This window comes from Protopterus annectens, chromosome 16.part0 (assembly GCF_019279795.1).
Source record: "Protopterus annectens isolate FY-2018-M chromosome 16.part0, PAN1.0, whole genome shotgun sequence".
In the NCBI taxonomy this organism is placed as follows: domain Eukaryota; kingdom Metazoa; phylum Chordata; order Ceratodontiformes; family Protopteridae; genus Protopterus; species Protopterus annectens.
The window spans coordinates 506,495,670-506,515,796 of record NC_056750.1 but is presented as its reverse complement, the minus strand read 5'-3'; the positions used below and the strand labels follow the sequence as shown (position 1 = coordinate 506,515,796).

The 20,127-nt window shown below is 40.2% G+C and overlaps 1 protein-coding gene across 1 annotated transcript in view; it reads left to right on the top strand.

The window, feature by feature from the left end:
• Positions 1-20,127, top strand: part of VRK3 (VRK serine/threonine kinase 3) — a 1,531,785-nt gene that overhangs the window by 1,173,947 nt on the left and 337,711 nt on the right. Inside the window, exon 5 of the mRNA XM_044058788.1 lies at positions 17,932-17,998. Within this exon, the coding sequence (XP_043914723.1) occupies positions 17,932-17,998 (67 nt within the window). The remainder of the gene's footprint in view (positions 1-17,931; positions 17,999-20,127) is intronic.

Genomic DNA, 20,127 nt, shown 5'->3' with positions numbered 1-20,127 from the left:
CACGTTAATTTGAAAAAGGTGATCATCATCCTCATCTTGTGATCTTCTAATAATAGCCTGAAAGAGGGAATAATTCATGTTATTACAGGCAGCACTGCAGTCATGTAACATATTAATTAGCAGGTCGGCAGGCATTTGTAGTAGATGTGCAGGATGTTAATGGAACTATGGGACCTGTCTCTGTCCCTCAGGCCCAGTGCCTTTGACAGTCCACCTTAGCATCAAAATATTCTAGCAGATTGTTCAAGTCAAGTGGTGTTACTGGGTTATGACTGACAACAGTGTCCCGAAACATTTGCTTTTCGTGTTTTTTATAACAATTTCATTACTGTTATACAAACCAGTCCAACTTCAGAAAATATGTAAAAATTTGTTTGTGTCTTTCGGCTTTTCCCAGTTAGGGGTCGTCACAGCGGAACTCCGGTCTGCTAATGATTGGCAGTAGATTTTTACGTGCTGGCTTGCCAGGCCTAATGCACAACCTTCAACGAAAGAACGCCCATTCACACATGTCGCCACACAGAAGACGCTCTAACTGAGAATCGAACGGGCAACGTCTAACTGTGTACAGAATACATTTAAAATGATGGGCAAAAACACTGACACAGAAAACATTGACCACAGAAGGTTGAAAGACAACTAAAAGCTAAAAAGCTGGTAGCTTGTTGTGCAAGATCACTGCACAGTGGGAATTGGATTTTTGCCCTTTCTTCATTGCGGTGTGTTCTCTTGAGTCGGTGTATATATAAGTAGCAGGGGAAGTGGAGGGTAACCCTGCATAGCATTTGTTAGGTCATTAGGGATTTTGTGTTTCAACCTTCTGTCACCGATATTTTTGGGGTTGATGTTTTTTTCCTTCAGGATTTTAAATTTATTCTGTAAAAATACTTTTCTTCCTGCAATCATCCAAATTAAAGCATACACACTGATAGTTATATTTTCTGATTCCTGCTTCAGGCAACGTATGATCAGTAGTGTTTAATATTTCTAGTCAGCATTGTCAGGTCTTGCTAGGGTCCAAATCTTAACAGAACATTTGACATATTTTCAGATGCATTTAGTTATACTTCAGTACTTTAACCTGAATCAGTTATATAATCCATTTCACTTTCTCATTATACATTGAGGTGTAAGCTGGATACTTCACTTTCTCTACTTCCTTTAATTGCATATTCCCTCACTTAATCTTACTCATTTTTTGTTATGTATAGCATAATTTATTTTGTCAACACAGCATACCTTTTTGCATTTTCCCTTCATCCCAGCATTGCTGTTCTACTACCTGTCTATCCCCAGTGCTATTTGTACCCTTACTACTAAAGCCTATCAGTAAACCGTCATATCCATGACATTTTCTTGAAAGAGTATGTTGTATATTTACCCAAATCTCCTTGAGCCATTCCTTTCCTTCTAATTTAATCCCATTCCATATTCAAATCCTGATTAGAAGAAGTAACTTCTTGTAGCCTTGGACCACTTCTTACTTATTTTTCTTTTTTATAATTTGTCCTGCTAAGAGGTTGTAGTTAAAACAAAGAGATATTGTCATCTGGTCCATTCGTCTCATTATTGCTTATGATCACACTGACAGTTTCATTCTGTACCAATCCACATTATGCCTCTGCTTAGAACACTTCTACTACTTATCAATGGCATCAACAGGGGCCAAAGAGATTTTGCATTTCTTTATCAACTCTTATCTCTACAAACACACTCTAGACTATCAAACAGTATAAGCACAGCTAGGATATATTTTAAAATCACTCCTCATATTCATTCAGAATGCCCATTTCCTCACACATCCTACTGGCCTAGCAGAACTAAACCAGGCCAATCTGTGAGCCATGGACACCAAAATACCACACTCTTTTTGCTCTGCAGCAAATGTATGTCACTTTATATCAGCTGACCTCCCAAGTAACATAAAATAAAGGAAAGAAAAGCAAATTCTTTTAGTGATAGGCCCCTTAATCTCCATTTGCTAAGTCTTTGCATTCTTTGTTATGACCTGTAATATCCTTCTCCATACCTGTAGCCAATTTCCTAACTCTTTTTCATCATCCAGGTTTCATTTCATACAATTTTAATATTCAGTTAATGGGTAACTGCAGTCATAGCTGTAGTACTTGACATTTATTCTTCCTGAAAAAATAAGGCTTTTTTGATATGTTAGAAAAAGTGGGCTTGCCTCAACAGTGGCTCTAATGGTTAAAGGGAATATACAGTTGTGCTAAATCACAGTTAAAGACATGCTGTCTTGCTCAGAAGAATTTTCATTAACAATTGGGACAAGGCAAAGGGTGCACTCTTTCACCATAGCTATTTGCTGGATGTCTGGAGCCATTTGCAGCAGCTGTTATAAACTCTGACGTATCTGGCTTTAAGTGGGGTAGAGAGGAAAAAAGTTGCTCTTTATGTCAACAATATTATCCTAAGTTTGATTATACCAGAAAGTCCTAAAGAACTTATTTGATAAATTAAATAATGTCGAGAAATATCAGGATGCAAAATAAACAGAGAAAAGACTAACATTATTACTATCAGTATAGAGGATAGAAGAATTAAGCAGGGGGCAATCATGTAGCAGTGGAAGCATGATAAATTTAAATATGTAAGGGTGTGGGGAAAAAGGCTGATACGAAAGGTTGCTAGTTAAATACTACAAAGAAACTCTCCAAATGGTAAAGAATAATGTACAAAATTGAAAAACTTTAGACTAAATAAAAAAGGTTCTAATCTGAAATGTAGTAACCCACTTATTCTACCCGGGACAACCTTCTGAACATCCCTTACAAGGAAGAACCTGCTTAAACTGAGAAATTGGATGAGATATTTTACTTGAGCAATGGACAAGCAAAGAGTACCCTTATAAAAACCCAACAGTACCAAAAGATAGAGGCAGGTTATCGGTACCTGACCTGGATAAATTACTAGCAATAATATTACAGTTTTACACAAAATGTCGGAACAGGACATTAAGGACAGTTTGGAAAGACATGTTTAAGAAGTGCAGGTAGTTGCACAGTAAAGACTTGCTGGAGCCCTTTGAGGGAATGGGATTGGAAAGAGATTTACCACTTTGACTGGGAACTTTGAAAACCAAATTAAAAAGGAATGCTTCAAATGACAGAATATAAAAAGTGGGTATCTGATATTCTTCTAATAGGGGCTAGTGTGAGAGAGAAGCAAGCTAAAATGACTGCAGGGAAATGAATAAGGGAGATAGCCTTACCGAAATATTGGGATCATTTGCTAACAGGGTTAGAAGAGATCACATTGGAGAAGGCGAAGAAACTATTTCAGATCTGACAGCATAACAGGATTTGTACTTAAAATTAAAGAAAGAAAAAAGGGGGATGAAATGAGTACAAGGTAATGTTATAGACTGGCTGTGGTAATACATTGGGTAATGGAAGTTAGGAAAGGAATAGAATAGAAGAAGAGAATACTATCACATATAAAGATTACAGAGCTGGAACTGTGAAGGGGCCAAGAAGTTAGGAAAGGAATAGAATAGAAGACGAGAATACTATCACATATAAAGATTACAGAGCTGGAACTGTGAAGGGGCCAAGAAGTTAGGAAAGGAATAGAATAGAAGAAGAGAATACTATCACATATAAAGATTACAGAGCTGGAACTGTGAAGGGGCCAAGAAGTTAGGAAAGGAATAGAATAGAAGAAGAGAATATTATCACATATAAAGATTACAGAGCTGGAACTGTGAAGGGGCCAAGAAGTTAGGAAAGGAATAGAATAGAAGAAGAGAATACTATCACATATAAAGATTACAGAGCTGGAACTGTGAAGGGGCCAAGAAGACTTGGCAAGGCTGCTGTTTTAAATACAGCTATCTCTCCCAACAATGGGAAGAAATATGCAGACTCCCAGAGAAGACACTGAAATCATGCAAATTTAGAATATTTGCCTGGAGGTGTCTTCATAATTATTTTTATATACTAGTAAGGATAGCAAAAACATTCCAGTCAGTAGGCATGACCTGTTGTATTTGTCACATGCATGCGGCAGGGGATTAGGAACCCATATTCTGGAAGTGTGATTTGTTATGGGAATATACCAGGACATTCCAGTTAAATACAGTTACTGGGAAGGCATGACAAGTCCATGCAAAACCTGCTTTCTAGATCTTTAGGAGGGCATGGATGTAATGCAGAATAAATGGGAGGAGATGCAGGTAGTGATCCTGGTAGCAAAAAAAAAAAAAAAAAAAAAAGCTATCACCAGGAAATGGGAGCCCCCCCCAAAAAAAAATAGATGGGGTTATAAGAATAATTAATATAATGAGAGAAGATGAGGAAAGGGATATAATAAATAAAAAGGAGAAGTTTATACAAAGGTGGCTGCCTGGTCTGAGATATCCGGATAGAGAATAGCACACCCCTCTGAAAAGGATAAAAGTATATAACTTTGAGATATGCTGATAAAAATTGAAAGTGAACCCACTATGTAAACATTTGCATGTTTAACAATTTTATTGAGTATGTGTTTCCTTGGTTGCCTTTTTAAAGTTTACTGTCAAGGGCATATGTAAGCAGCAGTAGTTTATATAAATATCAGGTAATGGCTAAATCCATACTACCAAGAGAATGAAAACAGGGCGTAGTTAATATGTGAAAGCCATACTCATCAGTTAACAGTAACTGGCACTGTGTAAGTGGAAGACTGGTAAGTAACATTCAGAGGAGGAATTGAATTTATGGGATTGTCTGTATGTTAATTGAAATGTTGAGAAGTTTGTACTTAGTGGAATGTGCTGAAACTTATTGTGCTAGCAAAATAAACATGGTTTGATGAGATTGTAGAGGTTGGTATCAGATGAAAAATTTACCTGTGCAGCATGCATGCGGATTGCACCAATTACATTATTTATTTGTAAAATATGTTGCTGATTAGTAAAGACTGAGATTTATTTCTGAAAAGAAAAATATAAAACTTAAGTACTTGCTGAGAAAATATATCCCAATGTGTAAGAAATGCAAACAAGAAGAGCTGTTAATGTTATACAGATGCACATTTCTTTCTGCGCTTAATTCTAAATTAAATAGATTATTAAATATTCTTATGATGCTTATTTATTGCAACCCATAGAGTCTTCTTTCAGTGTCTAATGTAAGTGGTCTGTATGATTACACAAATGTTAACTTCTGTCATACACTAGAAGGACTTAATTTAGTCTAGCAAAATACTGTATTTTCCATGACATTTTATTTATTTGTGCGATTACATTCATAATACTACAAGGATAGAAAAAAAAACATGCACCTAACCTTAGAAAAACCCTTTCCGTAACACTACCAACTAACCTAAATATATCCCCTCACCTAACCCACAAACCCTTGAACATACATTAAATACATCTCCTTGCCTAACCTGCAAACATTCCCACATGCACTAAAGCTGTCCCCTTACTTCTTCCTTCCTGTGACCCTAAAACACACAAACACACACACACATTAAACCTATTCTGTTGTCTGACCTCTACTCTAACCCTAACCCACACACACCCACCCCAAATGCACCATCACTCACCTTTATCAACAAATAAAAGAAATGACAATTTAGCATTCGCTAAATCTGCTTGTCACACAAACTAACAACATGCATTACAGATGTTCTTCGTGTTTCACTGTTGCAGTCATTGCACTTGGGTTATCCTGCTGGCAGGCTAACCTCAGTCGGCCTGAGTTCCAAAGTCTAGTTCTGGCGTCGGTTGCTATCGCCTCTTCCCTGACGTCAGTGCGCCAGGGTTATAAAAGATGCAGCCGATGCCATTTTCTTCAGTCTTTCTTGCCGCGCGGTACCCGAAGCAGAAGCAGTTCACAAGTGCCAGTCAGCCAACCACTGAGATTTTCATGTTCGAATTTCAGATCTGAAGTCTTCATTAAAAGCTAAGTACCCTGTTGGGGAAAACTTTTTTCTTGCTCCAGACCGATGTCAGAAAGTTAATAATTGTATTTCTTGTGGGAAGCAAATACCTCATAAGGACTTTCATTCTTACTGTATGCCTTGCCTAGGCCCTGACCACGATGTTGCTAGTTGTCGGTTTTGTGCTAGATTTAACCAACGCACTATTAAGCATCGGTACGATTTTGCATTTCACTATTTTGGCAGAAGATTTAATTACACTATGCCGCCAGATAGCCATCCGACTACTGGAATTCACAAGAAATGCAAAGAAAAAGACAGGTATCCGAGGTCCAAAACCGACGACGAGGCTTCTTCTAAGCCAGTCGCCGGTTCTCAGTGAGGCGCTTTCGCAGCCCCTGACGCTCGCTACTTTAGACTTGCAGGCCGCTACAGATTCCCACGTGGAATCGACTAGGCCGCTGGAAGCTCAGGGTATTGGACCTTCGGAAACAATCCCCTCAGATGGGTCCGGAGCTGCTGAGCAGGCATCTGCTTCCGAGGGTGTCTTTAGACCTACTCAATTATACATTAAAGCGACTCCAGCTACAAAGGCAAAGACAAAAGCACCTTTAAAGACAAAGAAACAAGTACAACAGCCTCATTGTCAGGCCTCCATGCCCAAAAAATAGATGCTCAAAATGGCTGAAGACTTAATTACTTTGATCAGGGGTTCCCATACCCCTCCCGAGAAAAGGCCTAGGCAAGAGACAGAAACCTGATCTAAAGATTCATATTCTATTTGTTCTGATTCATTTTCTGACCAGGAATACTCTCTCTTCCTCCCTATGAGGATTCTGATGCTGAAGAATCTATCCCTTCAGCCTCTCCTCCTGAGGATTACTCTTTTGGGGAGACCTTACATACCATGAGGGAACTTTTCCACTGGGAGAGCCAAGATTATTCAGAATCTAAGAAAAGGCTCAGAGACTTCCTTTTACTCCCACAACACACGCCCCTAGCTATTCCACCTGTGTTAGACATTGTAGATGATGTATTTTCAGAGTCCAGTCTGACCCCTGACTCCTTACCTCCAGCTCCTGTTAAGCCGGACAGGTACTACAGGGTCCCTGACTCTCATAAATACCTTTTCAAAAACCCTGCTGCTGACCCTGAAACTATCTCTCAGGGCCCTAAAGAGGTCAAGGCTTCCACTGCAAAATACCCTACACCCTCTGACAGGGATTCTAGGGCTCTGGACAGATGGGGAAAAAAGATTTACACTTCTCTTACCTTGGCTATAAGGGTTTAAATTGCCAGTTTCATATGCTCAAATATCAGCAATATGTTATGTCACTGCTTAAACAGAAAATATTGATAAATTCTGAATGTGCAGAAAACCAAGAAATGCAGGATTTATTGCATGCAGCTGAACAAGTTGGAAAGCATACTTTGCAATGTGGTTTTGATTTTTTGGAGGCCTCCTGCAGGGCCGCTGTCACGGGTTCTGTCATTAGGAGGCATGCTTGGTTAAAGGAACAAAATCTACCTGATCATGTTAAAGCAAAATTATTAGATGCTCCATTACAGCATGATACTTTGTTTGGTGTTAAAGCAGAAGAGGTGTTAAAGAAAATGGAGGGCAAAGCTAAATCTACGCAAACAGTCAAGGATTTCTTACAGGTACAGCCTCCAAGATTTAGCAGACACTGGCCTACAAAGAATTGGTCCTTTCCAGTGTCCGACAGACCACAAAGGGGCAGATACAGGCACCCAAGAGGCAGATCCCAGCCCCAAGGTTCATACAGGTCTAAACAAAGGGGTGCTTCTACCTCCAAAAGTGGAGAAGACAAATCACAGCCTTACAGGAAATAGTCCCAATGACTTCCCCCTGCCTGCACCAAGCACTTATCTTCTTGCAGCACCTTTAGGGGGAAAACTAGCACTTTTTTCTCAAAATTGGCACATAATAACCTAGGACAACTGGGTCTTAGACATAGTGTCACAGAGCTACAAGTTTCACTTTCATACCCTGCCAAGGGCAAACGGTTGGCCAGACCTGCCAAAAAAACAATGGGCAGAGGCACAAAAACAAGTCTCATCCCTCATGGACATGAGGGCCATTCAACAAATACCAGAGCAAGAACAGGGACAAGGATTTTATTCAAGACTTTTCTTGGTACCCAGAAAGGACAAAGCCTGGAGACCAATACTGGACCTATCTATTCTAAACACATATCTGGATATACCAAAATTCAAAATGTTGACTTTACAGCAGCTTCTGCCCATGCTGGGCAAGAAGGCTTGGCTTGTGACTTCAGACCTAAAAGAGGCATACCTGCATGTCCCAATCAGACAAAAATGCAGAAGATACCTCAGATTCAAAGCTGGCTCAATGCACTACCAATTCTCTGCACTGCCCTTTGGCTTATCTACTGCGCCCAGGGTCTTCACAAAGTGCCTGGCACCAGTAATTGCATTCTGCAGACAAAGAGGAATATAAATATATCCTTACTTGGATGACTGCCTCATTCAAGCAGAGAACAAGGACATTCTACTACAGCATCTGGCGTTTGTAGAGAGATTACTACCATGCCTAGGGTACACAGTCAACGAACAGAAATCAAAACTAGTACCCTCTCAAGAGATAATATTCCTGGGTGCAAGCTTAAATACAACTGCCCTGATGGCTTATCTCACGCCAGACAAAGACAACTGACTACCAATTTCAATCTGTTGGCTGCAAAGGCCCAGTTATCTGCAAGAAAAGTACTGCAGGCTTTAGCTTCATGACATCCTGCATTCTACTAATTCCATATGCAAGACTGCATATGAGGAAACTTCAATGGTACCTAAAAAGTGTTTGAACTCGGCATTGCCACAGCCTGGAAACAATAATTACTCTTATTCCCTGCCTGCAACAGGAGTTTCGATGGTGGGCAAAGGCCTGTCACCAGAACAAGGGACAGCCATTCACCTTATCCCCAGCCAGGCAGACATTAACAACGGATGCATCATATTATGCCTGGGGGGCCCACATGGCAGGAAGATGTATTCAAGGCACATGGTCCGCCAACCAAATGCATCTACATATCAATCAAAAAGAGATGCTAGCTGTTCAGAATGCCCTGACAGCCTTCAGGGACCTACTTCATCCGGTACAACTACTGATAAAGACAGACGATACCACGGTCATGTGGTATATAAACAAGCAGGGAGGCACTCATTTTTACCCACTATGCCGACTACCCATGACTTTGTGGGACACAGCATTGACTTACCAAGTACATCTGCAGGCACAATTCCTGCCAGGAAAGGTAAATACTCTGGCAAACGAACTAAGCAGAAACCTCATGGATCCCCATGAGTGGAAATTGGATCCACAAGTCTTCAACATGATAACAAGGAAATGAGGATGCTCGAACATAGACCTATTTGCCTCTCCTCACAACTGCCAACTAAAGAGATTCTGCACAAGGACTTATCACAGACAAACATGGAAAGTGGATGCCCTGTCTTTCAGCTGGAAAAACAACAGTATATGCCTTTCCTCCACTGCCTCTCCTCCCCAAGGTACTCCTCAAGGTCAGACAATAGAAGCCACAAATGATACTGATTGCCCCAGACTGGCCTTGCCAGTACTGGTATCCAATCCTAAGGAACTTGTCTCAATTGGCCCAGCCTGGACCGTACCTCAGATACCTCATCTACTGTCCAAACAAAACCATCAGATCCTGCACAGCCAACTCAAGACCTTAAATCTGGCAGAATGGCGGATAATGTAGTCATACAAAACAACACCTCTCACTAAAGCGGTGATGGATGTCATTTTGGAGGCCAGGAGGCCTAGTACTAGAAAATCTTATGCTGGAAAATGGAAGAGATTCTGTGCCTGGAACCAGGCACAAGGAATTGACACAGCAGTACCAAATATTCCTCAGATTTTGCAATACTTAACTGAGATGCTGGACAAAGGCCCATCTTTTTCATCAATTAAAATTCATGCCTCTCCCATTTCGGCTTATTACAATACAGAGCCACCAATCTTTTCTCATCTTTTGTTAAGGCAGTACCTCAGAGGAGCCAAAAACTTAAGGCCTCCAAGGAGATCACCAGTACCTGCATGGGACCTCAATTATGTTTTGGAAAAACTCACTCTGCCCCCTTTTGAGCCAGCCACTACAGCTGATATCAAATTTTTTATCTTGGGAAAACAGCTCTGCTCCTAACAATAACCTCTGCTAGACGAGTCTCAGAGCTACAGGCACTCTTGGCTGTGGAACCTTTTATCATTTTTTATCCAGACAGGGTTTCTCTGAAGAACAACCCAACATTTATGCCTAAGGTGTCCAGTGTGGCCCTTAACGAGACTATTCATCTGCCTACTTTTTATCCAAACCCACAGAATATGGGGGAGAGAATTCTGCATTCTTTGGACATACACAGACCGCTATGCTTCTATTTGAACAGAACCAAGGCTTTCAGAAAGACTGAGCAACTATTAGTGGCATATGCTGCAGGATCACTAGGAAAGGCCATCTCTAAGCAGACTATTTCAAAGTGGATAGGCCACTGCATTCGTTTCTGCTATTCACAACATGGCAAGCATTAGGGCATTAGGCCACATTCAACCAGAGCAGCAGCCACTTCAGCAGCCTTCCTCAGGGGAGTACCAACCAAAGACATTTTAGAGGCTGCTACCTGGAGTTCAGTGCACACCTTTACAAAGCACTATCATTTACCACTCTACTCTAAATCCAGGGCAGGCTTTACCATTGCAGTTTTGCAGGGCCTCATAGCCGCTCCTAATGCTATTTAGCTCCAGCCACCCAACCATAGCTTTGGGATTCAACCTAAGTGTTATGACTGCAACAGTGAAACACGAAGAACATAGTACAGTTGTGTATACTTACCATAAATGTAGATGTTCAAGTGTATTCACTGTTGCAGTCCAGGTTACCCACCCTCCATCCCCCTTATCTTTGCTGGAACTTATCTGCACTTGTCTTGTCTATACAACCTCTGTGGTGTATTTGCTTGTAGATGAAAGTATATCATATATATTTTGGTGCATGCATGTTTTATTGGCATATTTTTAGCCTACCCTTTTGGGGGCACCTGACATCTGGGGCAAGAAAAACTGAAGAAAATGGCATCGGCTGCATCTTTTATACCCCTGATGCACTGACGTCAGGTAAGAGGCGACAGCAACCAACGCCAGACCTAGACTTTGGAACTCAGGCCGACTGAGGGTAGCCTGCCAGCAGGATAACCCATGTGTAATGACTGCAACAGTGAATACACTCGAACATCTACATTTATGGTAAGTGGTACACAACTGTACTTTTAGCAACCAAAGAATCGTTCAGTAAAATGTAAAGCAATCGTGTATATAACATCTAACAAGAAAAAGGTCGACTGACAAAAAAAGCCAAGAAAAGGCATTGACACTGCAGTGTCAACAAACACTGTCACTATCAACATACCCAGAATGGCAGATAAAAAATTTCTCAAAAACTAGATACATTATACAGTGCAAAAACCTCCCTTACTGACAGAGCCAGAAGACTGATGGCCTCTGCTTTTATTCCTCCTCCATGCTACCCCAATCTTCACTAACTGTAATGTTTCACAACTGTTCAAACCTAAGCAATGTTATAATAAAATAGCCAGATTTGCAGTAAACTATAACAGAATACAACACCATTGTCTAGCTGTCAGGGAATTGAACTGGTTAGAACTACCACTTCACCTAGCTCTTTCTCAGATTGCTACAATAATCAGGATTCTCTGTACGCCAGAAAAATTGCCAAGCCCTTAACAATTGAATACACTACTCTTCCCATAGAACTGTACGCTGTAGAGAGAAATCAATAATCCCTATATGCAAATCATCTACTACTGCAGGTGACTGAGTCAAATAATTTAGCTAAACTCTGGAACCGCATCCCAGTACCACTGAAATAATTCAGAATACAAACTCATTTACAACATTAAAACTTCACCTGTAAAGTCATTGGATCTGATCCTGCATATCTCCAGAATAAATGCTTGTGTTATTTTCATCTTAACATATCATTAAACCATTTCTCTTCATTCAGAATTCTGTGCTCCACAACCAGTTTCACTAATGCCTAAGTAGTTTGATCAGCATCCCCCAGCCATATGTATAGTTTTATGACATTGCAGAACCCTGCCTCTATACCTGAAATATAAACCTTATGATAGTCATATATGTAATTATCTAATTATCTATGAACCTGTCTTATAATCCACCTCTCAGCAGCAACATTAACATTTTCTGCCCTACCTAGTGCCTTCCCTCACCCCCATTTCTTTGCATTTCTAAGCATTAATCACATTATCTATTATCGATTGGACAAACCCACTACTACACCTTTTCATTTGCTCAGTGGCAACTACTAATCTCCAACTATCTTTCATACTGTGATACTTGCATTTATTTCATATGAATGTAATCTAATTTAGCAAATGTTCGTGTAATTGGTAACATACTGCTTAATGTCTGTTCATGTATATTATGCAATGTCTGTTTAAAAATGTAGGGGATTTTCTCCCTGGGCCTCCATTCAGAATGGGTTTTTGACTAATACCAGTTGAACAAACCCAGTAAATAAAAGCAAATAAATGAATAAAAGGTATTTAAATGTAAATAACTTGGAAAAATGAGTTTCTGGTGTTGAAAGTACAGTTGTGTAAGTAAATACCACAGCAGCAGATGTTTGAATGATCACTGCTGTAGTAGTCTTAGCGATATGGGTTATATCTCTGCCAAGGATGTAACAGCTGGCCAGCTTACTAAGCTTTAGGGGACCTTCCAAGTGCCCAAACAGTCAAGCAACTCAAGATGAGCTGACTGAAAGACAATATGTGGCACCAAGACCTTCATAGCTTTTCTAGCAACAGAGAGAGGGACACTGAGCCCTGAAAGGACCATGCTAGGAAGAACAAAAAATAAATATTCACATCCTGGCATAAACAACATACAAAGAAAAAATAAGAGGGATGGATGGAGGTAGCAGCTACTGCATCAGTGATCATTCAAATATATACTGTTATAGTAAGTTTGCTTACATAACTATACTATAGTTATCATATTGATCAACGCTGCAGTAGCCTGAGCTACATGAGTAGATTACCCGAGTTTACTACATTTGGGAAGTAGGAGAAGAAGTGTCCAGGAGCTGCTGGGGAGTAGTCCTTGCAAAGCCTGACCTAGAGAAGGCAGCTTGTACTTTGTGAAAGTATGCACAGAGGATCAAGTTGCTGCTTCTTGAATACTTCTAGAATTCAACCCTTTGCAAAAAGCTGTAGATGAAGCCAAGACCCTGGTAAAGTGGACCTTGACCCTTCCTGGACTAGTTTTGTTATGGTGAGTACAATAAAAGGTAATAGCCTTAGAGAATCATTTGGAAATAGTCTGTTTTGACAAACATTGTCCCTTTTTCTTACTTTCAGAAGAAATGAGCAATTGGTCTGAAGATCTGAAAGATTTAGTTTTATCAAGATAGTACCTGAGTTGTCTGTGGATATCCAAGCTGTAGATTATCCTTTCTGCCTTATTTTGGGGTTCAGGAAAGAAAACAGAGAAATGGACAGCTTGGCTTAAAATAATCTTGGATACCACTTTAGCCATAAAAGAAAGATTAGTTATCAAAGAAACCCTGCCCCTGTGGAAAATGAGATGGGGTTGGCTTATCATAAGAGCTTGCAACTCAGATACTCTTCTTGCAGAGGTCAGAACAATCAGTAAAACTGTTTTCCCTGTTAACCTCAAGTCTAGCCAGTGTAGCTGGTTTAAATGGAGCAAGTGTTAGCTTCTGTAACACAAAATTAAGATCCCAAGGAGGGGCCATCATTTTTCTTGGAGTCCTCTTGTGCAAAAACATTTTCACATGAGGATGGATCGAAAGAAGAGGTTCTATGGGCACACATGCTGAAATGGCTGATAAATGAATCTTGACACGGGAGTAAGAAAGGCCATAGGATAGTAATTCTCACAAATACTGTAAAACCAGAGAACAACTAGCCCTGAATGGGTAATGGTTGTATTATTGCCATCAACTAGAAAACCTTTTCCATTTGTTAATGTATGATTTTCTATTAGCAGACTTTCTTGCCTCCATTAGTACCTGCTGCACGTCCTCAATAAACAGATCCCTAAAAGGAATTAAGACCCTATCCTTCATGCAGTCAATTGAAGTAATTTGGTGTTGGGGGTCCTGTCCCGCACATCTTGCACTTTTATCCCATCTGGAACTGCTCCCTACGCAAAGTCTGAGGCGTCTTACATGACTGATTACTTTGGAACAAGGAAGGAGAAGGGGAGAACTGGATTTAAGGATGTCCATTGTCTCCATCAAGTGATTTCTCTCTGAATAACCCCAGCACTAGGATCTGAAAAGACAAGGGGTGTTGGTGCTGGGACCAAAGATAATTCAGCTACTACTGTATCTTTCTCATGTGGAGTCTTGCCAGGGATGTCATGAAAATCATGGAAGCCATGAGACCAAAAATCCTAAGGTGCTTCCTCGCAGTGACTAAGGTCTAAGTGAAAAACCCTAGAAATGGATCTAGATGTAGATCGATTTTTCCTGCGGAAGAAAAGCTCTTTGAACTGTGGTGTCTAGTTCACTTCCCAGAAACACAGACCTATGTGAAGATGTCGTGAAAGACTTTTGAATGCTCTCTTGAAATCCCAGCTTGTGTAAGAGATCTTTCATCCAAGAGAGAAATTCCTGACACTTTGTAAAAGACCCCTGCAACAAGCAAGTTGTGTAAACATGGAAAAATGTGGCTACCCTGCAGGCTGCAGTGAGCTATAACTGGAGCTAAACAATTCTTTAAAAGGGTTTACTATCAAATGAACGAAAGTCAGAAGCGCGAACGGTTATTTCCACGACGGAAAACCTCGACTCATGCATATTAAGTAGGTCGTAAGGTTGACTCAATGAGATCGGCAACTTTTGTCGATATTACTAGTAGCAACTCTCATTGCCAGCCATGCTTTACGTCCCAGCCTTGTGTACATCCTTTTGAACAGACGTACACATGAACGTCGACATTCCGACTGTTGCTCCTACCATGGTCGAGGAGGGGGCTGTCATGCAATTAAATGTTGACATTTTAATTGTAAACCCTTTAAAAGTCTTGGTGCAGTGGATAGTCCATATGGAAAGGCAGGGAACTGATAATGTGATCCAGAAGAACAAAATCTTAAGAAATGCCTGAGGTCTGGATGAATAGGAATGTGATGATAAGCATCTTTTAAATCTAGTGTTGCTAAGAAATTTGAATGAGGAAGAAAATGTTACAGGTTGTGAAGTAATATCATTTTGAATTTGGGCACTATCGCACACAGGCTTAGGAAAGATTCAGAACTGGTCTCCGAATATTTTCTTTGTTTGACACTAAAAACATCCTTGAATAAAAAACCCTTTCCCACCTAGGAAGGGGCAACTGTTTCTATCGTTTCTGGGACAGAAATAGAGTCTGGTCTGGAGGATAAGGAAATACCCCCTGGTAAGGAGGCATTTTCTCTTATTGCCATATGTAATCTTCATGCATGATCTTCAGAACCCATTTGTATGAAACTGCCTGTTGCCAAAGAGAAAAGTGGAGATTCAGACTTTCTTGAATAAAAAGGGTTCTGTCAGAGTGGGAGGGGGGAACAAAGTTTCTTAAGTAGTCATTCTGACTTACTGGACTCTGGTTTTGAGAGTTTCCAAAATTCTTATTGGAATTCCCCTTGTGATTTCTTCTTAAATGTATGTTTTATCTGAATTTTGTTGAGACTATTTGTTTCTTGCCAAAATTGGATGAGGAGTTAGAGAAGCCCTTGGAAAATTTGGAAAAGGAGGACTGAAAAAGTAGATTCCCTGTATCAACTTACCCCTTTCATCACACTTTTTGATCCTTCTGCAGCAGATAGGCCGAAAACTTAATCTCTGTCCAAAGGTTAATTTAAAATCTCATTTTTAACATTACCTGGGAGATTCTGAGAACAGAGCCATGCACATCTCTTCAAAACACTACCCGTAGTCATAGTCCATGAAGAAGTATCAACAGAGTCATAAATGTACTGTATACAATAAGCAGTGACTTGGACAATAGAAGAAATTAAATTATTTAAAGCAGATTTTTCCCTCACAAGAAGAAACTGCTTTCACAGTTAGTCAGGACAAACCTTAACATATGAGCCTAAGAATTCAAAAGTCTGAAAATCAGTTGCAGAAGCATACACAGTTTTCCATACTTCTCAATAACTTCCCATTTTTGTCGGAAATAGTAGAATTAGAATTAGCTAAGTGTTTAGCAGCAGAAAGATTAACTAAGCTGTAGCTGCTGGATCAGGTTTGGAAAGAGCATAAAATCTTAAATACTGAGGAACTTTATATACCGTAGCTGCCTTTTTATTGACAGCTGGCTGACCATCAGGAAAATTGCAGACAGTAAATACAAACATCATCCAAAGTTGATAGAACTGGAGGAATAGGTAGAGGTTCTGGACATTCCTTTTGTAACAGCTGATAGTATTTCTTAAGGACTGAGAAATATCACTGTTCTCCCACTGAAAACACTGGTACCTTCTAGAAATAGTCTTAAATTAAAAGAACCCCTCACAGTGAGTCAGAAACTGAGCTCTCTTCTTAGTCTGAATCAGAAATCTGAGGAGAACCCCCCCCCCGTGCCTGTTCCTTTATCCTGCTATCCAGATTCAGAATCTTGAATCTGTTCCAGAAAGGAGGTGTCCCTCTTTCTTTTAACAGAAAGTACTTTATAATAAGGATCAAAATCCTGAATCAAACCCTGAGACAACTTGTCTAAGGAAATTTGAGGAGGAATAGATAGATATTTAGTTTTCTATTTCTTTTTATCAGGAAAAAATGGGACCTGCAGTGTATTTAATACCAGCAGCAGCTTCTCCAGGAATGGACATAACATACTGACAAAACAAGGAAGCCTTTCTTGTTCCCTCTTCCAGAATCGACGAGTGTGTCTCTCCCTTGCCCACTGATGAGACCCCAACAACTGTAGAGGACGTGGCTAACCCCCAGTCCAGCTGAGGCAAATTGCTAGCCTGCTGTGATGGGAAAGGCTGTTTGCTTAACTACTTCTTTTTGTGGCTTGAAGAAGGACCAGCCATGAGACCAACAGGTTTTTCCATGGTCAAGCTGAAAATGGTGCTTCTCTCCCAGGGAAAATAGGCAGCAAATGCCAGTAAAAACAAAAAGTTTGTAAACATCACTTTTTCTCATAGGCACACACAGTAAAAAGTACTTTAAAACACTAGCAGCAGCACAAAGTAAAATAAACAGTGTCAGTACTGAAAATAAATGTTTTTCAAGTACTTTAAAACAACTTTTAAATTGACAGGTAAAATCCTGTTTGAAAGTAGAGTGCAGTCTCATGACAGTCATTAGAGCACAAACTCCTAAATTTAAAGTATCAATAATAATCAAAATTATTAAATGGAAGTTTTTTTTTCTCCCAAAGGGAACTTATCTGCAAGGGAACAGCATAAGCTGCTCATCAACCCACAGAAGTCTCACAGAAGTGTATTGTTCGACAGCAGTAAAGTTCTGATGGGCTTGGCGCCCAAACTTTTCTTTTAGTCAGTTCAGCTCTAGCTGCTTGACATTTTGAGCACATGGAAGGTGCCTTGATGCTTTGGAAGCCAGCCAGTTATACCCTTTGCAGAATGTAATCCGTATAGCTAAGGCTACGGTAACAGTGATCCATTTAATGGACATGCCCCCTCCAGTTTGGGTACCAAGTTCAGCTTCAGAGCTCTTGACTAGCACTTAGTCAGCCATTGAGTGGCATGCAGAAGAGCATGGTATCCACTACAGGGAACAATCTGAAACCAGCTGACATGCCTAGAACAAAGTTTTCTAACCTTGATGGTTAGACATGCAGGAATGTGGTTAGACATGCAGGAACATGGTGTCAAACATCTGCTGTTACAAGGAGTACTCGTGTGACTGTACTTTAGTAGAATGTTTAATGGGTATATTTAGTTTTGTTTTGTTTTTCTGTTTTTAGGATACAAAAGAAGGAAGGATTTTCAATGAACAAAACTTTTTTCTCCGTGCTGTAAAACCCAAAACAGGTAATTCTTTTTAAATAGTTTTATTTTTTTCTTCTCTCATTCTTAATTTGTTGTTGTCAGCTTTACTTGGCATGCCTCAGTTTTGTCCTGTTCATTATGCTGTGAACCCCTACAGTTATTCATCCTATCCATATGTACTCCCCTATACTAGGAAGGCAGTAGGGTTTATATATACCTCTCCGAATTACTATTTAAGATTCTTTTCTGATTTTGTGAGTGGATCCACTGTTTCACTCTTTGTGTATCTGTGCTTTGAACTGGTGGTCTTTCCTGGTCTTCCAGGTGACATCCATGATAGCTGTACATACAGAAGCATGTCACCATCATTACTTGTTTTTTGCCGTATATTTTCTTTCATTGGTGCATTTGTGCTACTGCTTATGATTATCCAGCAGTAATATTATTGCAGCGACTCACCAGCTGTTAATTGGGGGGAGGGGAGGATATCTCAGGATAGCTAAAGATTGTTCTTGAATTCTCAGCACTGGCAGTACAACTAATACTTGTTTTGCATCAATGGGCTGATGTGGAAGGTGTGTTTCCACCAGTCTGGCAGTTTCATTAATACTGTTTATCATATTGATTGTATTTGTGTGATACCAGACCTGCTTATCCAGCTGTTTTTGTTATATTGCAGACCTGGAGAGCCATTGACCCGTATGTCTGATTTTTTGCTTTCCGAGTGATATTATGCCATCTTCTTTTTACAGAACTCACTACCCTGGTGACTGTTATTCTCCCATTGCTTCTTCTGTTTACCCGTTTGATAAGGACAGAAGAATCCAGACCTTCCAGGCAGAGCAGTGTTTTATCTCTGGGTTCTTGACAGTCATCTTTATTGATGCCTTTGAGTGTTAATTAGTCAGTTATACAAAATCATAGGTTTTTTTTGCACCAGTTATTCACTTCAAAGGCTTTCATGAAAAGATATGTCACAACCGTGAGAGAATGCTGCAAGTGTGTGTGGCACTTGCAAATGCCACATATCCTTTAAATGCTTATGCCACTGCAGTCATTTCCTTGTAGCACCTGAGAAAAGAGCTAACTTTTAACCACTACCATTTCTTTCTTTGGCCATCTGTACCACCTCAGCAAGTCTGTTTCCAAACTTCAGTCACTGATAGCATAACATTCTTTCTGCAGTGAGTCAGTGTGTTACTTGTCACCTTTCCAGTGATCTCCTTCAGTTACATTGTCTGTGTGCTGGAGTAGGAAGATGAGCTCATCTGTTGCATTAGTTAAGAAAAGTTCCACAGTGCATTTGGAATCTTGCAGATGTAGTATCTAAATCATTATCTGATGTTGTTAATCTTCTTTCCATTCATCACTGATTGGTTCGGTTCAGAGACCCTCGGAACAGTGTCGGCCTAATACCAAGCTTGCATACACCAAAAACTCTTGAGCTAAGCTGCTACCCACAATGCCCTTTTCCCTGTTACCTCAGATCTCATTTGCTGTGTAGCCATATAGCCGGGTTTCGCTGAGCTCTCAGGCTAAGTGGTATATTTTTGATACATATCTCTATCTAGTCATTTTCTAAAACTTTCTAATACTTCCTCCTTTTCTGCTTTACTCATTTAGAATTATTTGTAACTTTCTTTTCCCTAACTCTACCCATTGGGTAATTCTTCTTACCATCGCTGGTACGTCCTCCCTTTTACCCTTGTGGTATCTCTTGATACCATTGTTGGTATCTTCTTTCCTCTAACTTTCCTGAATAGTTTATTAAACTTGTTGTTAGTGTGTTTGTGGCTGCCTTGGACTGTCAGTCGCATTGTTAGTAAACCTTGGTGTAACAGTTGACACAACCTTGCATATATAGACATGTCTGAGAAAAAAGGATCTTCAGGGTTTAAGCATTGCACCTCTTGCAGTGCTAAACTCCCTAATAGCGAATCTCATGACTACTGTGTTTATTGTCTGGGGGTTTCTCATCCTTCTCTTCAACCCCCCCCCGTCAGATCTGTCAAAGTTTCAGTCAGCGGATGCTGAATGAACGAAAGAATACATTGATTTTGAAAGGCCTTCTTGCTTCTCCTTTCTCAGAGGCCCTTTCTGTATCGGAGGTCTCAACCCCTCCAATGAAGGACAAAGAAACATCCCCACTCTGATCCCTCTTCTCCTGCTGG